Source organism: Orbicella faveolata, unplaced genomic scaffold (assembly GCF_042242905.1).
Source record: "Orbicella faveolata isolate gen_17 unplaced genomic scaffold, um_ofav_v1 contig_3, whole genome shotgun sequence".
NCBI classification, from domain to species: Eukaryota; Metazoa; Cnidaria; class Anthozoa; order Scleractinia; family Merulinidae; genus Orbicella; species Orbicella faveolata.
The window spans coordinates 15107501-15134384 of NW_028301558.1; the positions used below are offsets into that span (position 1 = coordinate 15107501).

General features: G+C 39.7%; 2 protein-coding genes and 1 pseudogene across 3 annotated transcripts; 2 read left to right on the plus strand and 1 right to left on the minus strand.

The window, feature by feature from the left end:
- The first annotated feature begins 5239 nt into the window (after positions 1 to 5239).
- LOC110041917 (thyroxine 5-deiodinase-like) lies at positions 5240 to 12648 on the plus strand (annotated as a pseudogene). The gene is made up of 2 exons (XR_016209881.1): positions 5240 to 6090; positions 11077 to 12648. The product of XR_016209881.1 is annotated as a thyroxine 5-deiodinase-like (transcript).
- Positions 12649 to 17125: 4477 nt separating this feature from the next.
- On the minus strand, positions 17126 to 26832 carry LOC110041865 (regulation of nuclear pre-mRNA domain-containing protein 1B-like). The gene is made up of 7 exons (XM_020747191.2): positions 26602 to 26832; positions 23920 to 24049; positions 23305 to 23411; positions 23055 to 23137; positions 22491 to 22617; positions 21811 to 21986; positions 17126 to 20432 (listed from the first exon to the last, which is right to left on the minus strand). The coding sequence occupies exons 1-7, from the start codon at positions 26750 to 26752 to the stop codon at positions 20274 to 20276; spliced, it is 933 nt and encodes a 310-aa protein (XP_020602850.1). The 5' UTR covers positions 26753 to 26832; the 3' UTR covers positions 17126 to 20273.
- LOC149106547 (uncharacterized) lies at positions 20846 to 21802 on the plus strand (the record flags this gene model as incomplete). Its single annotated transcript, XM_089298298.1, has 1 exon — positions 20846 to 21802. A coding segment is annotated over exon 1 (951 nt), but the record flags the coding sequence as incomplete, so codon positions are not given.
- Positions 26833 to 26884: the final 52 nt, after the last annotated feature.

Genomic DNA, 26884 nt, shown 5'->3' on the forward strand with positions numbered 1-26884 from the left:
ACTTCGCTTTATTATCCAGCTCCATGAATGCACTGAGACAGGCGCGCAAGACGAGTACATATATCTCGCGATATTGTTAGTCTAGACCGGTTTAACGGGTTATCTGTGGACCTGATTTTTCTGACCCCACGAACGCGTCAAAACTAGTTCAATGTAAGAATTTCGGGGAATATACTGCGTATCGCTGTAAACTGTTACTCGTCCTCTGTAGCTTGGCTCACTGTCGGGTTGGCCGAAATACTTTGAGACTCGTCCAAATATTCAACTGTGAGCTGCTGTAAGAGACATACTCTCAAGAAAACGCATGGAGGCTTTGAAAAGGTTTCTCAGTAGCTTGACGCAGAAAGTCTGTGAGATTGATCTCAGTGCTACGTGATCTACGTGATCTACACCCCTTTACTGACGAGCAAAAGCTGTCCGCGACCTGAACAGCCTCGTCGACTCTCAAGTACCTTCAATAAAACGAAAATCCAATTAGGTCAAACACAACACTGAATTCTATAGCCCCGTATTGAAAGGAGTGCTAAATTTAAGTTCGAGTTGAATGAGACGATAAGTATCAGCTGAAGATATAATTCTAGAATATCTAAAAATGGACAAGAATATGTAAGAAAACCTACTACGAAAACAATTGGAATCGGCGAATACGGGGGGCGCCATCAACTACGGACTGTTGCCGACCGTCACAACAATTTAGCATTCATTACAACAGACCTTTTTAACTGTGTTAATTTCTTTCGACTACTCCTTGCATTCTGGATTCACGTGCTCTTTTATCAATTCGTTACCTTTAACCCTACGAAGCTAAGGCCCCGTCCACACTACACAGGCGAAATTTGAAAACACAACTTTCTTTCTACGGTTAGGCCTTCCGTCCACACTAATCCGTCAGGAAAAAAAAGAGCTTTTCGAAAACGCTCTTCAAACTGGGGGGATTTGAAAACGGCGGCTTTGCGTTTTAGAGTGCGAAGGAAAACATTTTGAAAACGGAGCTTATCGAAAACGATGACCTTACGATAATCGTGCGATTTCCCTACCCGAGTTTTCCTCAAATAGAAATTCCTCCTACGTAGTGTGGACGGAAAACACTTCATGTGTTTTCCGAGTGAAATCTCCGTTTTCAAATTCCTCCGGCGTTGCGGCAACGAGGCCTGAAGTTACTGTCAGGAACGCAAATATTTGTTGAAAATTACTCCATAGTGGTTTCCTCAGACCCACTGTTAAGTTATATTAGTTCCTTTTAGGACAGTAAGAGCTGGACGAAATACTACATGAACTGTTACAAGTGCTCGAAGTATTCTCTCAGTATCGCTATTGAAATGAAGAGATTCTGGTATATTTAAAGGGTTCCTTTCACGACCATTCATAATATAATGTGCGCCAGTCTCTGACCCCTCCATTACTGACGACAGAAACCAAACCAGCGGGTTAAGATTCTCAAGTGCTTTTTTACCGTTTTTCATCGTTCATCTCAAAGAATGGAAATCCAATTAAGACCAACAGAAGGAAGCAACAGGGAATATATTTTTAGCAGATTTTAATTCTTCCAATTTTTGCGATTTTTTCACGTTCACTGAATCTGAACATTGGACACACAAAAAATAAAAGACATGCAAAACTTCATGCTATGCGATGAACCTTGCTATCTATGTATAATAAGGTCATTAATCTTCTTTTTGATTCGCACAGAATGAAGATACTGTTAAACTCCTGAAGCTGTTAGAGGTTACTGACATTAGCGTTTTTTTTTTTTACTGCATACTTTCGGTGAGTGATGTAATTAAAGAGAAATGTTTTCCATGTGTTTCCCCTTAACAGACCACAAAATATCGATAACAAACCAAGTTATAACTATTCCGGAAGTTAATCGTTGTATAGTACGCTCACTCACTTTGCCAAGCATTTGTAATGTGAAGAGTAACCGTTTAACTATAGCCAAGACGAAATGAGCCCAGCAAATGTCAATAACTTTTACTGCAGAAGAACGCTGGGTGCAATAAAGCTTGTGGTAATATCATTTTATTATTCAGCAGGGCACGAGAAGGGCGCAAACTGGGGGCGGAGACACTTAAGACCCTTTTGCGACTTTCCTTTGAAACCAGCGCAAAGTTTTAATAATGGTGCTCGGTTGATGAGTTTTGATAAGCTCAAAATCTAGTTTTCGAATAGGTTCCGATCAAGTGACCTCTTTACCTTATCTGAAAACGGTTGCATGTTTGGCTCAAATCAACAACGGCCAAAATCGTCGATTTCTTCCCGTCATCACTCAGACTTTTTTTCTATATTCGACACTAGATTTTCACCATTCAGTCATCTCCGAAAAATTTTCAAGTGGATCCCTAGAGGAATAAAGTAAAAGCCGCAATCTTCGACTATAGTTTCATGCATTTCGTAGTATTTATTTACGTACAGATAGTGTTTTAAAAACATCATAGCGAGAGGGCGTTGCTGAATGAATTTTGTGGATAATTGGACGTCAAAGAGTAACGCCTGGTTTGACTTCGACATAAGCACAAGCTTAACGGTAGCACGTAGGCATGCGCAGAATGGATAATTGCCGTTTTTTTTCGATCCCATACTTCCTCGAAATAGTAAAACAAGATGGCGGACTTATCCTTATGCTTGCTGGAGGGTGCTCTCTCTTGACATAAGCACAAGCACAAGCACAGGGGGAACAGAAATGTTTTGTTCTGCTTGTGCTTGCGCTTATGCTTATGTCCTGGGCGTCCTCACCACGATGTGCTTAAATTCATGCTTATGCTGTGGGCGCCCTCACTACCGTTATGCTTGTGTTTGTGTTTGTGCTTATGTCCTAATGAAAACCAAGCAGACTGCTGTCACAAACTAAAATATTCTGTCAAATACTGCTTGAACCACGGCCGCCGGCAATCTTTAAAAAATTCGACAATTTTCTCTGATTTATTTCCTTTTTTGCTTGAGTTTTTCCCCTTTCCTAGTTCCCCTTCCATTTTTGCGCATGAAACCATCTGTATCGCTCTTCCCGTAATTAATTTGAAATCGATGTTCGCTAGGAATTGACTTTCCCAAACGGAAACCGGTAGTTACTCATTTCGGCAAGAATAAAAGCACCGCAATCGTGTAAGGTTAATTAGTTATCAGCAATTACATAAAAACACATGCTTCGACCGTGCATATTGCAACGAACTTTTCCGGGAAAGACGCGGGCAAAAAAACGGACACAAAACCAGATAAGCTAGAGGCGTGAGCAAGGTCATCGATTGCGCGTGGTTGAAAAACACGCGATTGTAATTAAGCGATTCTGTCACATGGAAGTTGATTTCAGAAGTAATTTAAAGCACTAAGTTTTGATTTGATAGATGAACAAATTAACAGAGAACAGAAAGCAGAGAGGAAACATCAGAAGTCTCCAGATTACACTCCTGCGTTCACTTGCTGTCATATCGAAGAATTTCGTGCCGAGAAAGTAATCAGGTCTCTAATGCCGATCTCCTTGCAACAAACTTTGACCGTTCGATCTGGTGTAAAATTGAAAAGGTACAGAGGCTGAATTGCATTATTAAAATGATATCGATAGGCCACACTTCATTAATGCCCTTTAAGACACGCTGTTACAAGCGTGGTAAATCCGTGTCCTTAAAACCTTGTTCATCACAAGACCATTCGTCGAGTCGTTCTATTTCATGACCTTGTTATCACGCGGTGCAACTGATTGGACGGACTAGAATGCAAGTTGAAGCGCGATGCACTTCCTTGACGGGCCTGCTTTACAAAATGACAATTTCGGCTTTATCTTTTACAAATTCACGATGCCCAACCCCAATTTTTTTCATGTAAAGTTTTTTTTTTTTTTCTCAAAAGAACAAACTCTACTGGAATTTCTAATATAGACCAAAAAACCAATGACCACCGCACTATCCAATGCAGCCTAATTTAGTTACACGCGGCTTCCTGTTGTGAAAAATCGGAACTTCTCCGACAAACCACGACTTTTTACAGGCATGAAGGTGAAATTAATTATTGCGTGAAGGAATGTCTTTTTCGTTTCAACAAACGTTTATGCAATACGCTGGCTTGAGGGACCCCCGTTGTCATATTCCCGTGAATTTTAAGGAGGAAGCATTTGACAAGTCAAAACACCAGTCTTCGTCTTTTTCGCTCCTGAGTGGGACATTCGATTTGTTTACAAGAACATCGGCGTCTTCAGCCACACACACAGATTCAGGTACTTTTTCACTGTTTCTTTTTCTTTATGGCGTCATTTACCAACTTTGCGACCGTATAAAAATACAGGCCGCATAGCTATTTGAGTTTAATAATTTTGGGAGGTGGAATTGGGAATTCCCATCCACGCTTCCTAAAAACGTAACTAAAGCAATTTCCCTAATCGTTGTTTACCGTAACCTGCACCGCAACCTTTACCCATTCAGCCGCATTTGCACGAACATTGTTTAAAGTTGATTTAGATCAAATAAAAGACCCGTTTGGTAGCTCAAACGCTACTAAGGTCGGAATAATAAGGTGTTATCAACATTTCGCATCAAAGTTACCCAATTACTCAGTTTACTGCAGGCGCAAACTGCTCGGACTTGTGTCCGATCTGGAAGATTCGATGCCTTTCCGTGCAGGCCGTGTTTTGGTAAGCTGTTTTGATACCTAGCACGCAACGTATACGCAAACTTCAATCTACTTCCTTAATCCTGAAGATAGGTGGCGGAATTTCTTTGAGAAAAGAACCTACTCTTATTAAGGTGACATATTATTGCAAACTGCAGCCCGATCGGAGATAAGGGTCTTAGATTGCTCACGGTGGGACTGTGCAAAAACTGAAATTCTGTTATCTACACCTGATCTGCAAAATGAACGAATTTCATGATCTTATGCAACGTATTTAACGTTTTGCAAGCCTCTTTGGCTCGCCTTGTGTCCTGATAACTAATCAAAACACTCTTTGGCTGAATTGTGGTCGACTCTCGGCAGAAATTCAATCCAAAATTGTCGATGACCTCGCTCTCCTGACTATCCCATTTCTAGCCATCTCATTTGCAAACCCTTCGGATTCTCACGCACATCAGTTACCAAGCTATCAACACTGTAATCATTAAATCTTGTACTAAAACAGGGCAAAATTATTGTTCCTACAACTGCGTGTTCTCGTCAAGTTGTCGCCGGGAACAGGTTACTGTCTGAGGGAGGCTTCCTCTGGGTGTCACGTGTTTAGTTCGCGAGGATTATGTCACGAGCAGTGGTGTTTATCTGTGGGATTTCAAATCGCCACCTGATCATCACGGCTTCTTTACATACCTATTCGCAACAAAACACCGTTAAGCTCCCTACGTCGACACACCGAAGAAATCAAGTCCCTGAATTCACTGTGCTGATTTTTACATCGTTCGGACGAAATCTTAATTAAGTCGAGGCACAAAGTCATCCATAACGCGTCATGTACTCATGTCATTGTTCTGCGGAAATCGAAGTCAACGCTGTTGTTTTTCCAACCTGCCATGTGAGTGAAAGTTGTTGACCTTTTCCTGAATTCGAAAGATATAAATACAAATATAAAAGCTGCTAGCGACAGGTCACAAATCCATTTAGCTCCCGCATTCATTGCGTCGAGTGCGCGGCGCAAAGATGATTTTCATCTTTCAGAAGCTGCGCTCGTTCACGCTGTATTCTCTACTGGTTTTGATCTTCTGCTTGGGATGGATTTTAAGGGTGTTTCCTTTTTTCAAGCGTCTAATATCTAACGCAATCGATAGCATGCTCGGCCTGAAGATGTCACAAGATGATTATTGGGACACGATGTTCACGCGACAAATGCTAAAAGGATTGTGGAGATTCATTTTTTTGGACATCAACAAGAAGACAAAACTCGGTGCCAAGGCTTACAACTCTCCTCTGTTTTCCGTGGATGGCAAGAAGTGCTTTCGTCTGCTGGACACGTCAAAGTGCGGACGCCCCCTGGTCATAAATTTTGGGAGCTCAAGCTGACGACCATTTTTGACGAAACTGCGCGAGTTCGGCGAAATTGTTCGCGATTTTGCCGACATCGCAGATTTCGTCATAGTGTACATTGAGGAGGCACATCCCTCAGACGGCTGGGCATTTAAGGTTAGTTAATTTCGTTTTGCTACAAATAATTTTCCTCACAATTAAGTTAGAAAAGTTTTACATTCATAATGATACATTTTCCATCTGGTGCACATTTTTGACATCAAGAAAGCTGACGTAATCATATGCGAGTTGAATTTCGAAATTCGTCGATGAAGACATCCGGAGAACGTCACTCTTAATTTGTTGTTCCTGTTTCTGCTTACGTTAAAACGAAACGTAAAAGTTCCTGTCACCACAGGAATAGCTATAAAGTTTTGCCAGTACAAGCCGGACAACTGAGATTAATCTTTGCCGGCTTTAGCATCTCTGTATCAAATGTTAACTTTGCTCATGCATGTAAATTAGTTTTACGAGGCACCCAATCGCTGGCAAGCGTATTTCTTACTTATATACGTTCCTCCTTGGCTTGCTCTGGTCTTACACGCATGTTTTCCTTGGGTCTTACTTAGAGCGACTTAAAATTTCTTAGATGCTAATATTTTGAAAAGGTATTTTCCATCGTCTAAATCTTCTTCCGAAGGGGCGATACGATCTAGTTATTTAAACCACCTCAAACCATTTCACGTCAAGAAGGGCGCTATTTTCTTTATTGTCCCCGACTCACCGTCAGTTAGGATTTTGAACTAATTATCGCTCTTCAAAAAGTCTTTTTAGACAATTCCGTTTTCGTTTCTGATTGGCTATCTAATACTCGTTTCATGATTTCATTTGTTCGTTTATCCGTACAAGATTGCCTAATTAGGTGTAGTTCAAGGCCAACACTTTGAAAACGAAATTACCTACAATCCAAACATTCACTAAAAGAAATCGATAACATTTTGTCGCGATCGAAGAGCATATTTCAATGTTTAATTATTCCGGTACAGTTTGCGATTTAACTATCGATTTCACTTGAGAATGACGCTCGTTACGTCTTCGCTTAGACCACCATGAAGAGTAAAGAACAAAAAGAATTTCATAACAATCTGAATGATAAAATAAACTTGATATGACAGAAGGTGGATTTTGTCCTTACAAACAAAAATCCGAACACGCCCATGTTACGATAATCTCTCGCTGCATGTGTCCCTGTGGGTCTGTAAAACCATGTTTAGTTTGTTTCATTTTCACAGCATCGAAACAAGTCCCCTTCACCTATTTCGCCTGACCTTGTTCTTTATCTAATAACGTTAAATTGAATTTATGCCCGCAACCCCCACGTTTTTTAGCATTTCGACATATATATGTGGGTGTAAATTGCTTATCTCGGTTTAACTTATTGGGATTAATGTGCTTTATTAGCCCAAAGTAAAGTTCAGAGTCAGATTTTTTTCTCTGTGTCTGTTGTGCTGAAGTCACTTTGCATGATGGTGAGATGACTTTCTCCCCTCCATTTTCTGAGATTTCCTTTTAGCATCTCGTTTGCAACTTTCTTTTGGGTTAATTTCTCTATTTTGATGCCCTGTTTGGGTGGCCTTTTGTAAGTAAAATAATTTCTCTTATTCTATCACGGTCGTTTGGTATTTGCATTTATTTGACATACAATCCGTTTTCAAACTCAACCGTTAGTTTAAAATTGGATGATTCTTTGGAAGCTGTGCAGTTGTTGGGCCACTTGAGTCAAGAAACTGTCTTTTTTCACCAAATATATTTCAGATACTTGCTCTTCTAAGACAGGTGCTCCAACAAGCTTTAAGAATTTGCATGACCATAAATTGCTACAGCATTGCAAAAACATAAGGCGCTTTAAAAGGACGATGATTGTAAACATGCAACAATAAAACAAAATCGGGTCACCAAAGGAAAATTAAGAAAAAGAAACAAAACAGCAATTGATAGTAATTTTTTCTCGTATATCAAAACAGGAGAAAATGTACAGTACTAATTGCACGATAATAAAATAATCCTTATTTTCCCGTTTATATCGCAAACAACAAAGAACCCCAAGATAAGCTTCAAAGAACGCGAAGGCACCGATTATTAGCAAATTAAAAAAAACTATTAAGTTTCGGCGACGAGAAGTAAGAGCGAAACAAAGAAAAACAAACAAGGAATTAAGGAAAAAAATAGCCGCAATCGGCTACAACTAGACTAGCAGACTTTTAATCCTAAGACATAATATAATTTCAAACCGCTCTAGTTTGATTTTCAGACAGAAAATGATGTTGCATGCAATGTATTTGTTTCACCTGTACTTAATCTGCAAGATATCCATCATCAAAGAAAATACACAGAAAAAAAGAAGCATTTTCAAGAATTTCTGTACTTTTGTCTTTTAAGACAACGTTTTCCGACCTACAAGGGGATCAGCAAAGTCTTAGATGCTCGAACTGCCTTGTTCAAACACAATATTGACGATAAAAAATATATATATATTTTCAGAGGAAGTGCTTGTCAAGTAATTACATGGTTTTCCCTAGGTGGTCCTTTAGAAAATAAGATGTTCAATAACATATTGAAACTCAAACGATTTCGGATAAAGTTAAAAATGCACAAGATAAAAATAGGTTTAAAAAATTAACTGAAGCACTTAACTATTCAAACTGTTACAACTACTGAAGACGTAAAAACTTCCTGATGTTGCGCCGCACATTTCATCATAGCAAGGGTTTTCTTGAAATCCCAACGTGAGGAAGGGATGTAAATTTCTTAATACGTACATCAATGACACTTTTCCTTTACTCCAATAACACATGTTGCTTTTCCAATTTCCTTCTCCCCCCCCCCCCCCCCCCACGCACCACCACCCCGTCTCTCTCTCCATGACCAGAGGGTTTGAAAAAGAGACAGTCTATCTCGCATTTTGTCATAGAGTAATAAGAATTATTCGTACCAAAATAGTTTGTGAATGACATATTTTAAGGGAGTTGCACCAAGAAATGCTATTTCTTTACTGAATCAGCTGTTAAAGAAAGATTGACGGGCAGAAATATGCGTTAGAGTTGCCAACATCAGATTATACACCCACTGAAAATTTAGCCATCCAAGCTCCTAGTAGTATTTCATGAAGTGAGGGATGAGTTTTCATGTCTAATTAAGAACAGAAATCTATTTCGGTCGGAGAAGATGGATAGAACCAAGAGATATATTCTCTTGATAGAACTTAAGTTGCAGGTGAAACAATTAGGCAACGTTCATACTACGCAGGAGAAATTTGCAAACGCAGCTTTATTTCTACGGTTTGGCCTACCGTACCACTAATCCGTCACGAAAACGGAGCTTTTCAAAAACGCTCTTCGAACTTGAAAACCCCGGCTTTTCGTTTTCGTGTTGACGGAAAACATTTTGAAAACGGAGCTTCTCGAAAACGATGACGTCACGCGTTACGATAATCATGTGATTTTCTTCGAACACAAATCCAAAATGGCCGCTGATTGTTGCATTTTCAAATTCCTCCGGCGTAGTGAGTACGGAAAACATTTGATCCGTTTTCAGAGTGAAACCTCCGTTTTCAAATTCCTCCCGCGTAATGTGGATGAGGCTTTAGTTGTTTATCATGATCTATCAATTTGAAGTTGACTGATAAAATTAACCGCCCTCGCGAGTTTGCGAAGTTCACGTACCTTCTGCTCAAAGTGAGACGACCTGAATATAAATCGCTTAAGAAAATCTTAGGCAAACATCAGGCGTTTACATTTTTCAATTTTTATTTGGTTAAGTTCTAGGCGCGTCAATGGCCATAACTGTTTCAAGAAAAGGCTAACATCACGATACAACAGAAAATTTACAAAAAACAGGACAGTTAAACCGCTTACTGAAGGCCGTCGTTTAAGGGTTTAACAGTTAAAATAACAGAGATATACTGCGTATACACACTAAAATCTATTATAGTATAGTATATCATATTATATTATAAGACTTAACGTGCAAACGATATCAGCCTTATAATCCCTTCCGTCGAATTATGTCGTTCCTAAGTTGGCGTCAAAACAGAGCATTGTCTTTGTTTTACCCGGCTACTTCAGTTTTGGAAATTTGTCAAATTCAAACGATCGAGAGAATTTACCTAAATTACGTTTTCGTTTTTGAATTTTTTGCAAATATCGTGTTTTCTTCGGCGTGTTCCCACTCTGAAAAAATATTGCGAAACGTGCACGATATCTAGGTCGTTGATGAAGTGTGTTTTTCCAAGCCGTACGCAATCTGCCAAGCCCACAGTGCACTGCGAACATCTCATGTTTGCCACGGGAACAGAGTAAGGTATACGGTCTCGCAATTGAGAACAACACAGAACCTTACTGCCACTTAGACATGGTCTTTACCTATTCACAAATTGATTCCTTCTCGAAGCAAGTTTATCGTCAGTCTGACAGTCATGAGAAAATTCGGTGTCTCTAGCGGGATTTTAGCTTCATAGTCGTACATGGCGTACTGTAGCGCCAAAATGTCGTCGGCATCGTCATAATAGAAAAATTCAGTCGCTCTCTGGCCCAGAACTCAGTGTTCATTATCGCAAATAGGCGTGCCTTTTCGCTATTTCAAAGTGGCTACTTTGAACCAGAAATGGAGTGTGCTCTATTTTATCACGAAGCGTGATTGAGTCTCGTTGCGCAGAAGAAAAGCTTCTGCTCTCCGATTGTAAATATGGGTTATCGGCCAAGCGTGAGGTCAAGATGGCTGGATATTGACTAAGTTCCTTATTGGGGGTGTTTAAAAAGAATGAGGCCAGTATCCAGCCATCTTGACCGAACAAGCTTGGTCAATAAAGGATTAATTATATGGAAGAAGAACCCTGTTTTCGTGCGGTACACAGCGGGTAATTCCGAGCTGGCACAATAGTCCCATCTTGCCCGCTCAGTTAGCCAATCGCATCGCTGGATTCGGTGCATCTTGCCAATTCACGGAGCTGGCCATAAATGAAGCTCTATATCTTAAGAAGTTTTGTTCTCAAAGCCAAGAGGCATTTGTTTCTAACAACCCGTGGAAAAGAGTCGATGCAAATTTGTCTGTAACCTTAGATTCAGAACGTGTTCCAGCAATTTCAATGTTTGCATTTTCTTTCAGAACAATTATAACATTCCCAGGCATCAAACCCAAGCAGACAGATGCGCGGCAGCTCAGCTACTTCTGTCCCACAATCCACCGTGCCCCGTAGCAGTGGACAGCATGCTGGACGCCGCTAACTTGGCGTATGGCGCAAGCCCTGAAAGGCTCTATATCATCCGGGACAATAGAATAGTGTATCAGGGAGGGCCTGGGCCTTTCGCGTACAACATCAAAGAAGTCAGAGTCTGGTTGGAGAACTACTCCGGACGGATTTTACATTGTGTACCAGAAGAATGAATTGAACAATGGCTCATATTGAGTGCAATAACTGAACTGAATAAGTCTTTCATGCCAATTAGGCGCAATTAAATTCATCCATTATACTTTAAAAGACGGGCAGTCCAAGAAAAGAGTGACGTTCTGGAAAAAATTAATTCGTCCAAGCAATTGATTCCAGACTATCATAGTTAACAGAGGGAAATGGTTATGAAGCCTGGCAAACTTCAAAAGAGCAACCAAAGATCACAAGGTTTATGTTGGGAGGTCTACGACCGTGTAAAAGCATTTGTCTTAGGCTCAGATACTATGCCAGTGAGTTAATTACATCACAGAAAGGTTACTATTGGTTTTTTGCTTGCACAGAAGTAAGCAACTAATGTGCTTTGTGCTTGGTGAAGGCCAAAATAAGCGAACAAAAAATAATTTTAACCCGTTTCATAACCATTTCCTTTGGATAACTATACCATGATCTTCTACAAATGATCCACAAATATGACGCGAGTGGTCGAAAGCACTCCAAAACTTGCCACGCGATCGTAAAGCATTGAGTTGCATTTGGCGCGCCTAGAGACCTTCAGAAGACGCGATTTCGCCCTGAACTGGCACTTTTTCCTCTGACAGCTTAAAAAATTTCAAAGATCTAAACATTCATTTCCTCTCCGTGACAGGGCTCTAACTCACTCCGATAAACACCCGGAGTTTGTTCTTAAACCAACACAAAGATTATCAGTTTGGTGTTTTAACCAAAAATAATGTACTTCGAAGATTAGATCGCTATTATAATGTATTTAGCTCGCGTGTGCAGAGGAATAGATATTTAAAGTATTCATCCCTTCACTAAAAATGTTTATCGCGAGTAGTGGCTTAAAATATTTAAGTGGCATCTTAAAAAGACAAAATACGGAAAAGGGAATTTTTCTAGTTATGTTGATAATCCGCCTGGAGTTATATTCAGGCTCCATATTAACCCGCTTTCATCGGAAGGGGAAAACTCCAAAATGTTAATCTGGAATCAAATCTAGAAATAATAATTTGTCCTTTAGTTGCAACGCCTCAAATGAATCTTAGAATAATTCGTACATATTATGCAAATCGAATATATTTAATTAAACCATGGAGGTAGCTCTTAGTCTTGTTTAGAAAACCTACGTCGAGTTGACATTATGAAGGCTTGGAAACTAAAGTGCTCAAGCATTGCTCCTTAGCCCGATGTTGGTCGACTTGATGTTTGATCTAGTTTAAATTAATACTCAAAGTTATAAAGAGCAGCAGTGAATGGACTAAGATTAAAAACAGTTATTAAATAATGAATTTTGACTAACTTCTTTATTGCTATTACCGCATTTCACTGCAAAATAGTTTGAATTTCAATATAAAATGGTAATATTCCCTAACCTTCAGATCGAAATATCTCGACTTAAGACTCACCCACACCCTTCCCCGCCTCATTTTCAGTTGTTATCAAAGTTATTACAAAGTTAGGTCAGACTGAAAATGTCCATGATTAATGAATTTATCATTAAATTGTTGATTAGTTGGAAGAGAAACATCGTAAAGTAAATTTTACGAAAGAACTTCGACAAACGCGTATAATGTGTCCTCTTAAGAGAATCGGGAGGTAAAAAAATACAGTGTTTGTATGTGACAGGGACCATTACTAAGTGTCCACTCAAGGAAGGTGCTTGTTAGCGGAGACTCGACTAAAGGACCAAAGTTAGGCGATTGTTTTAAGTCCCTCATTTTCTCTCGTTTAAGGCTTATATTAACCCTGAGCGGTTGACGACGTCGTCACGTCAAAAAATAACGCTACCCCATAAATGACTTCGAAAATAAAATCTGTGTATCAGAAATAAGAACAGCAGGCCAAAATTAGCAACACTGTAAAGTTCAACTCACCGCATTTAGGCTCCGTCCACACGTATCCGGATATTTTTGAATCCGCAACCTTTTTTTTTTGCGGATTCAAAAATTTTCCCGTCCACACTAGCAAAAATATCCGGATTCGCTGCATGCCGAATTCGCTGGATGCGTGTGGATGGAAGCCGTATCCGGAAAGAAAAAGTTGCGGATTCAAAAATATCCGGATACGTGTGGGCGGGGCCTTAGCAGTTATGCAGCAGCTTGAAACGACAGCAATGACAAACAGCAAATAGAATGAGCAGGAATGGGAAGCAGGGATGAGAGCCCTCGCGTCCCACCAATGTGGCCCGGGTTCAATTCCGGCCCGATGCCACATGTGAGTTGAGTTTGTTGTTGGTTCGCGCCTTGCTCCGAGGATCTTTCTACGGGTACGTACTCCGGTTTTCCTTACTCCACAAAAACCAACATCTCCAAATTCCAATTCGACCAGGATAGAAGACCTGCACGAAAACAAACTAATGCTGATGTGGCTTCCTCTCTCACCCCTCTCCACTTTTTCCACTCGCCTAAATTAAGAAAACGTTGTAAAGGTTAATTTATACTGAAGAGAAACTCTCCTGACTGAACCTCAGTGTAAAAGTATGTCCGATTTAATTTGGAATTTGTCATGGTAGATTCTGGGTTTGAGGAATATGGTGAGTACCATGCATTGGTCTTACTCGTTATCACAAAATTTCTCGTTCTATTCATGAGTCTTCTACACGTGGTTTAATTTGACAGTTAGACTGTGAACCGTTGTTTTCTATAAGCGAATTGTTAACTAAGTTCGAGCAGGGCGAAAAGGGTGTGTATTTCTTTTTTGCCTTAGTATCCGCTGTCGACACGTCTCTATGATATGTGTTTTAAATTCTTTTGATAAACGTGTTGTCCAAAACAGCCTGATAAATCAGTTTCATGACATTGTACGTTTAATAGAACAGCAAGTGTGGGTGCTATGCTTAAAAAATTGGTTGCACGTTGTCAGTTTCTATTGACTCTGATATGTTAGCCGTAAGCCCTAACGACCATCGACTAGGGACTTCGCCTCTCGCAAACTATAAATGGATAGTCGAGTTTTCAGTCTTATTCGGAGTTTGAGCTTGTAATTGAAAGTGAATATCAATCAGCAGTTTGTTTATGGTACACGATCGTGATAACACTTCGACTAGGAAATGTTTTACAAGGCCCTCTCTGTGAGACCTAATATAAACAAGCCCCGGGATTGATAACAGACGAAATACCCGGGTGGAGGGTTACTCCCTTATATGGGCTATATAGGTATGTGCGGCCCCAGAGGGTATGGTATTTTTTTTTTTCTTTTTTTGTGGAGGCAAGAAAACCGGAGAACCCGGAGAAAAACCCTCGGAGCAAGGACGAGAACCAAAACAAACTCAACCCACATGTGGCAGCCACGGTGGGAGGCGAGCGCTCTCACCACTGCGAGGTACTCCATCCCTGTTCCCCAGATATATTCAAGATATTTGTCCAATTAAACATGCAAAGTACGCGAGTGAACGCACCGCTCTAATCTTTGATTACTGCTAGTATCTAGTATTTATTTAAGATATTTGTCCCCTTTTTTTACGGTATGTTCATCGCTCGCCCACACTATCCAAAATGATAAAGCTCCGTTTATACAATAATATGGAAAACTGATCCACCACGAAAATAGGAATTCTGATGCGTCTTTAGTTTACTGACGCGGATTAATTTCGTCCATTTTCACTTTTAAAAACAGTTTTTTTTATTTTATTTTATTTTTATTTGTTAGGATTCGTACAAGTACAGGTGCTTAACAATAGGACATAAGTCCCCTACTTGGTTAATACACCCACACCCAACCCCCTAAAAAATATCCCGAAAAAACCCTTCCCTGACCCGACTAAACTACAAATCAAATAATCTAAATAACACAAATACAATCTAAAGTATACTAATCAACATTAACAAGTACAGACAAAGAAAATATTAACACGGCGACACTTAGGACAAATTAATTTAAAAGAACGAAAATTGTCACCATCAAAAACATTTAAAAGTCTAGTAAAATAAAAAGACTTAAGTTTACTTTTAAAAGAGCTTATAGTGTCTGAATCCTTAATATTTTCAGGTAAACTGTTCCATATCAAAGTTATTCTGTTATTCCCTTATAAAAGGGAACGTTTTCGCCGATTTTGGCTAGCGATCAACTGCCTGGTACCTCTAATAGTGGCTTGCAGCACAAGGCACATTGGCCAAGAATAGATGCGTTTTTATCTCAGGGTTGTAAATTAAAGAACTAATTAAAATGTCCTTGATAAACCCTAAGCTTGCATTTTTTTTTTTTTTTGAAAAGGCGTTTTTGGTGGGTAAGTATTGTGCAGGGAAAATAATTTTGCGTTCCAAAAATGTTTGAGTTTGTATTCACCCGGAAGCAAGAGGTTATGAACTGTTGATTCGAAGATATGTCATTTGTGTCTAGGTCGAGTCTAGGAATTTTTTTCCTGCGCACAAGAACACAACATGGCATAGCAACACAAAAAAAAGTTGTATGGTTGTTGTAGAATGAACGTCTCGTCTCTAAATTTATTAATACACGACAATTACGTGAAAATATACAAATCATGCCCTTCATGATCACAGAAGGTTTACGATAAGAAGTTAGAGCTTTGCTGGTAACTAAATTATAAGCCTGTTGGCTTATATTCTTAATTCTCGATAATTCCGGAGCTTGGAGTTTGTTGCCGGAAGGATTTCTGCGCCCAAGACTTTCACAGTGGGACAGCTTTGCAGTAGTTTACTCAATCAATCGTTTTATAGCTTTGCTTGATGACGTTGTCAGAACGTATAATCGTCCTCTAGAACGCTCCCAATTTCACGTATTCGCATCACAATCCTTTAATTAGAAAAACCAAGAGAGATGAAGACTGAGAGAGTTAATCCACCATATAATCCTTATTCCCAGGGAAGTCGTTCTCGTGTTATTTTTGAATATGGTACCCAGTTCTTCCGTGGAGAATGTTGCACGCGCGTTGCGTGGCTGTTTTCGTGGAATATGAAAATGCGCGAAACGCCACTTGAGCAGTTCACGTGAGTAAAGAGTAAAATTCGTGTCATGATTGGTTAGTCCTATCCTCCTGGGATTTCTGAAGCTGGTACTAATCTAAAAATAACTTAAGAGGGATAATGAAAAAATAAGCATCAGTTGAAAGTTTGAATGTCTTTATTGCTTTCGGATAAAATTAACGGAGATGATTTGCAATCTCTCTTCCACTGATACCAAATTACAAGTTCTCCACGAGAAGCAATAATGACGGTAAAAAATTGTCATTAGTAACGGGAAGCAGAAGTGGTCCTCGCCACTGTGAACATTTTTTCAGATAACCTAAAAGCCTCGTCATTCTCGCTCAGAGAGTGGTCAAAATAAAATGAAAACCCTCTGAACCCAAGACTAGACGACCTCTCCAACGCCGAAGCCAGAAAAAAATTGTGACAATGTCCATGAAAAAGTTATGAGGCAATGTCCATGGTCAAATTCTCTTCCTAGGTATTTAGGGTGTTTATGATAAGTAATTGTAATAGGACTGAGTGGAGTCCAATTCGGTCTGTAATCATACGAGTGATGACAAAATCGGACGACCGCGCAGCGGGAGTCCGATTTGTTTATTACGAGTATGATTACAGACCGAATCAATCTCGTTCCCAGAGCCCACGTGTCTTTTGGTCAGCGCCAAGACACGAAGCTCCGTGTCTCGGCGCTGACCAAAAGACACGTGGGCTCTGGGAACGAGATTGAGACCGAATTGGACGACCCGAAATTTTATTACAATTAATCGTAAAAACTGCAATTTCCGAGAAAAGAATAGCCAAGTTATGAAACAAAGGGAAAATTTGCATTAAAAGACTGACAAAGGAGACGTAAATTGTTTAATGTCGCTCTAAAATTGGGATTGGCTGAGTACAACTTTGAAAGTGATTGGTTGATTTAAACTACAACTTTGAATGTGATTGGTTGATTTAAACTACAACTTTGAATGTGATTGGTTTATTCAATTGTCCGATAACAACTTGGCAAGTGAATTAGTGGAAAAAAGGAGTTTTTTTAAACCAATCACAATCGAGGACTGGAAATTTTATTTCTAAGTTAACAACAAAAACGAAAAAAATGACTCAGGCAAGTCTTTACAGACGCTTGTAATAGAAAAAGTAAGCACAGGCTCTCTACTCTAGAGGCCAACTTTTTAACAGCTAGACGTCTTGATAGGAAGCCTTAAACGTATATTTTGAGAACATTAAGTACTTGGTGTGTGAGGCTTATTTTCGATAACTTGAGCACGATATCATTAACGAGGGAAACTTGGCAAAAATCTGGACAAAATGAAAGTTGGGGAGACTAATTTATAAAAAACGCCTAAATGGCTTGCTGCTTCTACAAAAACGCGTTTTTAACTTGTATGAATTTTACAAGTTACATGCAAATATATTTTTCGTTAAAACTTGAATAGAAATTAACCCACAATGAGCCTAAAAACGTGCGACAAAAGTACTGGCTAAAAATTATTGTTTTAAATATATACAATATAAAAATTAGTGCATTCCTTTAGAAACCTCCCTCTACAAGTACCTATAAATAGAAGTAACTTTAGGTTCATTTTCATAGTAGCTTAGTGTACTTTTGATATCCAGTCTTCACTTAAAAAAATTGTCTTTTTTTGTTGTCCACGAGTAAGCAGCTCCTCATGTAAAATATAGCTATATATACGACGCTCGCATAGCGACGCTCTAGAGCCCTTCCCCTCCCAATCTGGTGACCAAATTCTGCTTGCTTGAGCAGCCGCCATACACTTATTTCAAGCTCAAGGCTTTTAAAGCAAAGAGAAATCGCTCACAGTTAAGGGATGTTCTTTGATCCATACAGAAAACCTGGCTGTTTTTGCTAACTCTACGTACCTTAACCAAATTCCTCTCTCCATAAACTTAGTTCTTACCCAGATCAATAGACAGTTCAAATTTAACCCCCATAGTGTAATAACATGGTAAAGTCTGCATATGAGCCAAGTGGCCCATCAGGCCGGAGCTTATCCCGGTTTCTGTAGCATGAAGCGACTAGGAGTATTTCTACTCCCCCCTGGATGGGATGCTAGTCCATCGCAGGGTTACCCCCGGCATTAAGTTCGCCGGTACCAATTTATACACCTGGGTGGACAGAGGCTCTGCGAGAGTAAAGTGTCTTGCCAAAGAACACAACACAATGTCCCCGGCCAGGGCTCGAACCCGGACCGCTCGATCCGGAGACGAGCGCACTAACCATGAGGCCACCGTGCCTCCCATAGTGTAATAACATACATGTATGTAATAACGTACATATAGCACATGTGCTACAAGGCTATGTAGATCCTGTATCCATACAGTGTCACTGAGTGTTTGTTCCTTACTATAGGCAAGAGAATTCAGAACCAAGCAATAAATACAACCCAAGCCAAAAGCATTGGTAAGATTAGCAGTTTTGTTCTTTCCCTTCCTTCCCCTCCTCCAGGGCTGTCACGAAGTATATTAAAAGAGTCAAGCTAATAGCAATCAGATTAGCCAGCAAAGACCATGAAGGGATTGTGATTTTTGGCCACAGCCAGGTATTGTAGACAGCCCTGCTTTCCTATTTAATATCAAAAGTCTAGCAATCTAGCTTACTCACGCAGGATTGTAAAGTGAGGCTCCAAGACTATTAGGAGGAGTGTGTGACTCCTCTAACAGTTTGTGTATTGTTTAGCTCCAGAAAATGTCCATACCTCCACCACAGAAGGGATTTTTCTAAGACACCTCCCCCCCAGCCCTCTGGAAATTCCACTTAAGCTTCAAACATTTTTTAATATTTTTGGTCTTAGAGAACCCACCCCAGCCCCTAGGAAATTCCAATCCCTTCTGTGAGGGGAGTATGAATATTTCCTGGAACTGCACATTGTGTATACCATACTGAGTTTACACCCACTTTCAGTGTTACGTGCATAGTAACTACCTCTCGACATGCCATCTTTCGACATGCTATGTAACCTGGCCTACATCAAAATGTAAGCACAAGTGGCTTCTTTACGGTTGAACTCGACGTTTAATCATGAAGGATGGATTTATTTGACATCAAACTAAGGCTAGGAGCATCAAGAAAAAATTCTGTGAGGGATAAATCGACTGCTTTGAATGTTTACATCTTTCGAATATTAACAGTGGTAGCAGCCAAATTCTACCGGAAGTCACTATTGAAAGCTGATCAACTACACTAAAGTCGTTTGAATTATCCCGTAAATTGGGAGTCCACAATCTTCTTCATTCATTTGAGGTCAGTAATTATCATATACTTGTCATTTGTTCCGCTAATAACCGGAAAAATTGCTAGTTTCACAGGTAAACGGTATTTCAGCCGTTTACATAGCATGTTGAAAGATGGAATGTTGAGAGATGGTCGAAAGATGTCACCTACACATGTAACACTGAAAGCAGGTGTAACGCAAGACTCACGCAAAAGGGGTGATCTTCAACCCTGATAACTGTTACCACGGGTTGTAATCAGATACGTGATATGGATCTCTAGAGTTACATACAGCTGAATTGGATTTCTCTAACCACCAAGAAAAATATGCATTGGAATGGGAAAGTACACGAGTTTGCTGAGATATCAAGGGGAAAATTGCAGGGAAACATATCCCAGGGGGACGACTCTTGGTTTGAGAAATCAGGAGGTTACAGTAGATTACAATGAAACACTTCCAAGGATGATGATTTTTGGTTAGAGTTAGTGAGAGGTTTGAGAAATTGAGGGTTAGAGAAATCTGATTCCACAGTATTTATTTTGTAATCTGTCAGAGTGGAATATCAGACTTTTCTTGAGCAAGGGAAGAATTAAGTATGTAAAGTTCAACCTCGTTTTATATCAACCCAGGCACAATTACAGGTATATCAAGAAATATTTATAAATTATTAAAATTATATATACCAGTCAAACATTATGGAGAATGCGAGTTTTTTTAAAGTCTTATGTGGAAGTTCCTGAGCAGAACTGACCGCCGTCATGATCTTTGAGCAGATGCAAATAAATCTCCTGCCGACGGCAGAGGAGCAAGACCTCCTCCGAGATCAGGAAGTTTGGTCAGGTCTGGAAGGTTTTCTAAATGGGACTTGAGTTCTTGTCTCACTAACTGAACTTTTTCCTGTTTGGCTTTGTATTCCTGGGAAATTAAAAAGAAAGAATGAGTCATAATGTTAGCTATTAGAATCAATTTCAATTTAGAAGTGCAAGAGTCAAGTTGGTCTAAACACACCAGTAAGACTGGGCTAAGGGTAACCCCTTATAATTAATTACTCACAGTCTGATTGCATGATAAAAGTGTTGACAAGCCTGCACGACTCCTGCCGTTCGCGGATGAATAAGTAATAAAGCCTTCATAGTTTAGCTTTAACTAGGATGTCTTTGAGGGACTTTCCCTTGCGATACGAGATGATGGGGGGCTCCTTAAAGATTTTTCTCAGTAGCGGGTGATTATCTATAAGGTGCCATTTCCCCAGTAGTGTGAACAGAACAGATAAACTTAACGAGGGTCAAGTCCAACTTGATGATATACACAACTACCGGCCCCTAGACAAACCTATGGTTGACACCACGGCCAAAAAAGTTCACCGATTGATTCGATCACTACTACAAGAAGGCCACATAGACGAAATGACGGCTAAATGGCTCTCCCTAACGCCCGACCCTCCACGAATACCAGTGTTTTACACACTTACAAAGATTCACAAACCGACACCTGTTGGTAGACCAATTATATCAGGGTGTGACGGCCCTACAGAAAGGATCTCAGCTTTTGTTGACCACCTTATTCAGCCAATAGCACAAAAGCAAACCTCGTATCTTAAAGATACAACAGACTTTCTTAACTTCATCGAAAAGACTAAACTGCCTAAAAACACCATTCTTGTCTCTATGGACGTCACCAGTCTCTACACGAACATACCACAGGAGGAGGGTATTACCACTGTATGCGAAGCATACGAAGAATTTTACCAGGAGAACCCTCCAATTCCTAGCAGGTACCTAAGAGAAATGCTAAGTCTGATTCTACAAGAAAACTCGTTCCAATTCAATGGAAAAGATTACCTCCAAACTCATGGAACAGCCATGGGAACGAAAATGGCCGTAGCTTTTGCTAACATATTTATGGCCAAAATAGAAAAAGAAATACTCAGACAAAGCTACACAAAACCCATTTTTTGGAAAAGATACATCGATGACATCATATCCATGTGGAACACAAGTAGAGATAAAATAGAAGACTTCCTTCTAAAGGCAAACAGTTTTCACCCAACGATAATATTCACGGCTGAAATCTCAGAAACTGAAACTACATTCTTGGACACGAAAGTGTACAAAGGTGACAGATTCAATAAGGAATCTATTCTTGACGTGCGAACTCATTTCAAACCTACAGAGACCTTTCAATACACGAATTTCTATTCGTGTCACCCACCAGGCGTCACGAAAGGCTTTATCAAAGGAGAAGCGTTAAGGCTTCTGAGAACAAATTCCTCTCAACTTATTCCCTTACTTACTTCAAGTTTTTTCTCTGATTCTGCAAGTTTGTCCTTTTGAAGTTGTATAAATGCAGCCAGCATTTTGGATATTGTTGTTCTGTCTTCCAGTTCTGCTGCAAGTCTGCCATTGTAGTCAGCAAGTAATAAACAAGCCTCATCAACAATCTTGGAAAGGCGGTCTCCAGTTTCTTTATCTAAAGGGCAAATGAAAAGAGTGTTCTCTATCGCTGTAGAAACCACAAGATGAACTAAATGAAGACTACAAGATGAACTCTTTTAGCTAAAGATACACTGTTATAGAGCATGAGCTAATGAAATTCTTATCACTGATAATTAAAAGTCTCTTTCCCACAGGCCCACCCCACCCCACACACCCCCTGCAAAAATTAAAAAAAGCACTATTTAATAATTAAAGACAGGAATACATTGAACAAAAAGTCTATGTTGAAAGAAATTGTAAGTCATCACCAGACATTTATTTTTTAATAGAAAACTTTATTTTATTTTTTAATAGAAAACTGTGCTCTGCAAACTCTTATTGACATGATTTGTGAGTTTTTGCGATGAGTTGTTTCCAGTTTTTGAGTAAACATTTGTACCATGTGACTTCAAACATTATTAGCAATTTTTTCTGTTAAAGTATACGTTTAGAGACCAGACCTACATGTACACTGTATCAGTAATTGTTAATTGTATACCTTCTATTTTGTCCAGAAGTGAGACATCTTGTACTTCTGCTGGTAGATTAGCAATCTTTTCTCTAACAACAGCATCTTGTGAAGCAGAGTTTTCAAGTTCCATCAATGCTTTAATTAGATCCTCAGGCTGCAGGCAAAATAATCATGTAACATTGATACATTGATTATCATTTGATGCATTTTTTTTCTTCCTTTTCACAAGCAAAGAGCCCACCACGTGTCCTGCAAATAACTGCCTACAAGTAATGGTCTGCTCATGCGTAGTACCGTCTAAATGCGTTTTGCTGCAAATAATATTCTGCTGAAGCTTAATTATTGTAACCATGTTGTTATGTGAAAAATGGCAGATCACTTCCCTGAGCTGTCAGAGGGTGATTTAAATATGAAAACAAACGTGGTATTCAGATGATTAAACAATATTAATAATAACATTGAACTCAGTTATCACAAAATATTCTGATTTGTCAGTGGTGAACAGATCAATTATTTGCCTCAGCCTCCTAATATGTTGGTACGCAAGGAAACTTTAGAGGTATAGGAAACCCTCTTAAAAAATTCACTCACATCTGGTGGCTCAATCAGTGGAGCTTGTTTTTCATCTTGAAGCTTTTGTTTCTTCTCTGGTGGCGGTGAGTCTGATTCTTGACCTATTAATTAAATAATAATTATGATAAATAAATATTGCAAAATTAAATGCTTTTAAACCCCCTTGTTTAAGAATCAACACTCGCTGAGGTAACATAATGTCCACTGACCATGCACAGCTCGCATTACTAATTAAAAGAGCTTTCTAAGTAAACTCACTTGTTCTCACCTAAACACTTGTGAAGTCTCTCTAGGAAAGTTGCGTCATACACATTTCTCTCTGTCCATATGGAGATTAGTCTTTCAAGACCTTTGATGGCTTCTACTGTTCCACCCCTTGATCAAAGAGTTATTTGTAATAAATTAGTAACTGCTATTCATGTTATCTAGGCAAGCAATACAGCTGAAATGTTTGTATTAATTACTAACTACTCCATTTTCAAGGTATATGTTCTCAGTGCCAGTTTAGCCAACTTAACCAGGCAGAGAAGAATTCTACAACCTTTAATAGCTGGGTGGGTGGTACAGTGGCCTCACAGTTAGTGTGCTTATCTCCAGATCGAGCTGCCCAGGTTTGAGCCTTCGTTGGAGACAGTGTGTTGTGCTCTTGAGCAAGACACTTCACTCTCACAGTGCCTCTCTCCACACAGGTGTATAAATGGATATCCGCAATTCAATGCCGGGGGTAACCCTGCGATGTACTAGTATCACATCCAGGGGGGGTAGAAATACTCATAGTCACTTCATACCACAGAAATCAGGATAAACTCCAGCCTGGTGGGCCACTTGGCTCGTATGCAGACTTTTCCTCCCTACGTAATAGCTGGACATTACATTTACTTACTGTGCACAATGCTGAAAAGCAGCAGGCAACACATGCTTAAATTCACCCAAAAATTCTGTCCCCTTTCTTTTTCCATTTTGAAGGACATCGTTAGCAAGAAATAGGAATGTGAGCTTTTTGCTTGACCTTGCTGTAAATGACAACAAACAGAAGACTGTAATAGACTGTATGTGAAAAATAATTTGTATAAAAGTGCATCATCACGTTAATATTTGACATTCTTTCTGGAGCATTTAACATTTTAAGAATTTGAGATTCAGGTACAGTGACCCCTAACCCTAACCTCCTGAACACCCAGCAGGTACTGCCTCCTCCACAGGCTTTAGAAATTGGTGTGTAACCATGGCAGATATAAGCTTAGTAGGTAAAAAGTCATTTAAAAAAAAGAGCTGTATAGCTGTAGTCTTCAGACCAAATGCCTGTCCATATTTTCTTTGGTCAGATACCTGGTTACTTAAGGTTACTTCCCCCCTTCAGAGGCCAAAAAAATCGTTTTTTCTTTTATTGGACAAAATTTAAGTTCGTCATTTTATCCAGTGTTTCCAAAAGAAAAACATTAAAAATCTCAAAAAGCGGCCGAGTTATTTAGAAAAAAAGTATTTTCAAATAAAGTTAATAAACTAGGAAGGTGTCACAATCTTGTCAACGGGCGAGAACCCTGGGGAAATTTTCGTGGCAAACCCTCATTGCTCAAATTTCATGTCATTTGCATATTTTTATTTACATCACGCACTTGACAAAAATTCCCACGTGGAAACTCTCCGCTAACTCCTATGGAAAAATCAAAAGCAGAAAAAAGTCCTTGGGTAAAGAACACGAAATAAACCGGCCCAAAGAAGAAAGAAAAAGCTCCACATTGTCAAGGAAAGAAAAGAAAACCTTGCCGAAAGCGACAAAGGCTGTTGGTTTGGCCAAACGCCTTCGACAATCTCGACATCTGCTGAAGATCCGGAACGTTCGAATATCCTTGGAGCAAGTAGCTTAAAAATCAAAGTCAACGTCAGTGCAGGCTGCAAACAAGATTCTTCGTCGGAATCTGGCGGAAGTGATGAAGAAAATGAAACCCACCCAAGGAAACTCATTTCAGCAATAAGGGTATTTTTTAAGCTGTCCGTCGATTCCTTAACGTCTTGTTTTTCAGCGGCACATTTTCCGCCTTAAACCTTTTTGGCGCGGGTTTTGCCTTTGCCTTTGCCTATGGCGTCTTTGCCTATTATATTACGTCGCCATCCTGAATTGAACTCCACTGAGCGAGATAAAAAAAACATGTTGCAATGCGATGCTTTTCCCGGGAAATCTTGATCTGTTGTCATAGACCCTAGGAGGTCCTGTTGTTCCGTTGGTTTGCGGTTTCATTAGGCGTGATAATCTCCGGGCGTGGCACGAGTTGTTTACAAACCTTTACAACCTAAAATCTCGCATTTGATTTTTGGAGGAATACATCCACTTTGAGCGAATTTATAGGGTATGCAGATTTGATGGATTTTCATGAAATTTCGCCAGAACATTCCAGAGATAATGACAAACCAAAGTGTGTCGGGAAATTTTGATATTTAACACATTTTTCCCGTGGCCTCCATTTGCGCAACACGTCTCGCATATTTTTAGCTACTCCAACTTTAGAAGTGGATATCTAGACAACCAATCAGAATATCGAAAAAGCCGGACACACTTTTGTTGAATGATGGCTTGTGAATAAGACTGTGCAGCCATTTTGCTCGTACTGCGGAATCCGATACCCGATAAATTCAATAGAAGAAGCCTCGGTCGTTTCACGCCTTACCGCCTCCTGACACTTCCTAAAAGAAAACATTGCTAAAATTGTATTTTTTTCATAAAGTACATTTATTAAGCTTTCTTATGATATATAGTTTGTTGGAGTTCTATTGAAACTGGCGCGCATACAATTTTTTTCCCGAAGGGCACACGCGAAGGTGGGAAGTAACCTTAAAAGGAAGCTCTCACTGCATTTTCAGGGGGTTCTAAGACCCAGTGAGGACATGACTATGTTTCGAATAGACCCCTTCCCTGGGGGGTACTCCCTTATATGAGCTATATAGGTATGTGTGGCCCCAAAGGGTATGGTTTTTCAGCCATTTTGGTTATAAATAGGGCATCAATTTTGACCATTTTGGTCATAAAATAGGGTATGGTTTTTTCCCTCTAGTCTTCAATTGCGTATGTCTTTAGAAGAAGCTACTTTTTTCCTCATTATGGATAAGATCATCAACAAAAGCCCCTCATAAATCATGCTTAGGGCAGCTGTGCCAGCCACAATGGTCATAAATAGGGCATCATATTTTTGGTCAGGTCATAAATAGGGTAGGGAAAATCACAGATTTTGGTCATAAATAGGGTACGGATTTAGGGAAGTGGGCCGCACATTCCCAACAAATTCTTCTGGGAGTACTCCCCCTCCCCCCCCCCCCCCCCGGGGTGGGAATAGACAGGCATGGCATTTTCCTACAAGTACTATCATAAACCTGCATCCAAAATTAGGCTAGCTTGGTTTAAGCCTATTTAAGCAGCTTAAATAAGTATTTAATTGTCTATGTGATAAGTGGAATCTATTCGAAACATGTCAGAGCGATAGTTAACTGTCACTTCAAAAAGCCTATTTTGTTGCAGTCTAGAGCGATGGATTGTTCCCTCACGAGGTTTAAACAAACGGCCATTGCTTACCTTTGGCGAGCTCTTTATACCAAGCTTGTACTATCGCTTTAGCGTGTTTTCTGTGGTGAATGAGCCACAACGAAAGCGTCTGAACACTATGCTGCGTGTTGGATAGATCAGCTAACTTTTTTTCCAGCGTTGCAGTAGAAAAAGACGTCATTTTCCCACATCTACTTCTCGGAGATCGAAACAATTTATCATTACCAAAACAGTGGTGAAATTAAATTGTGAGCGAAAGATCTGGGCACAAGATAGCCTCGATTTAGGGAAGAAACCGCTGAGAACGACCAGA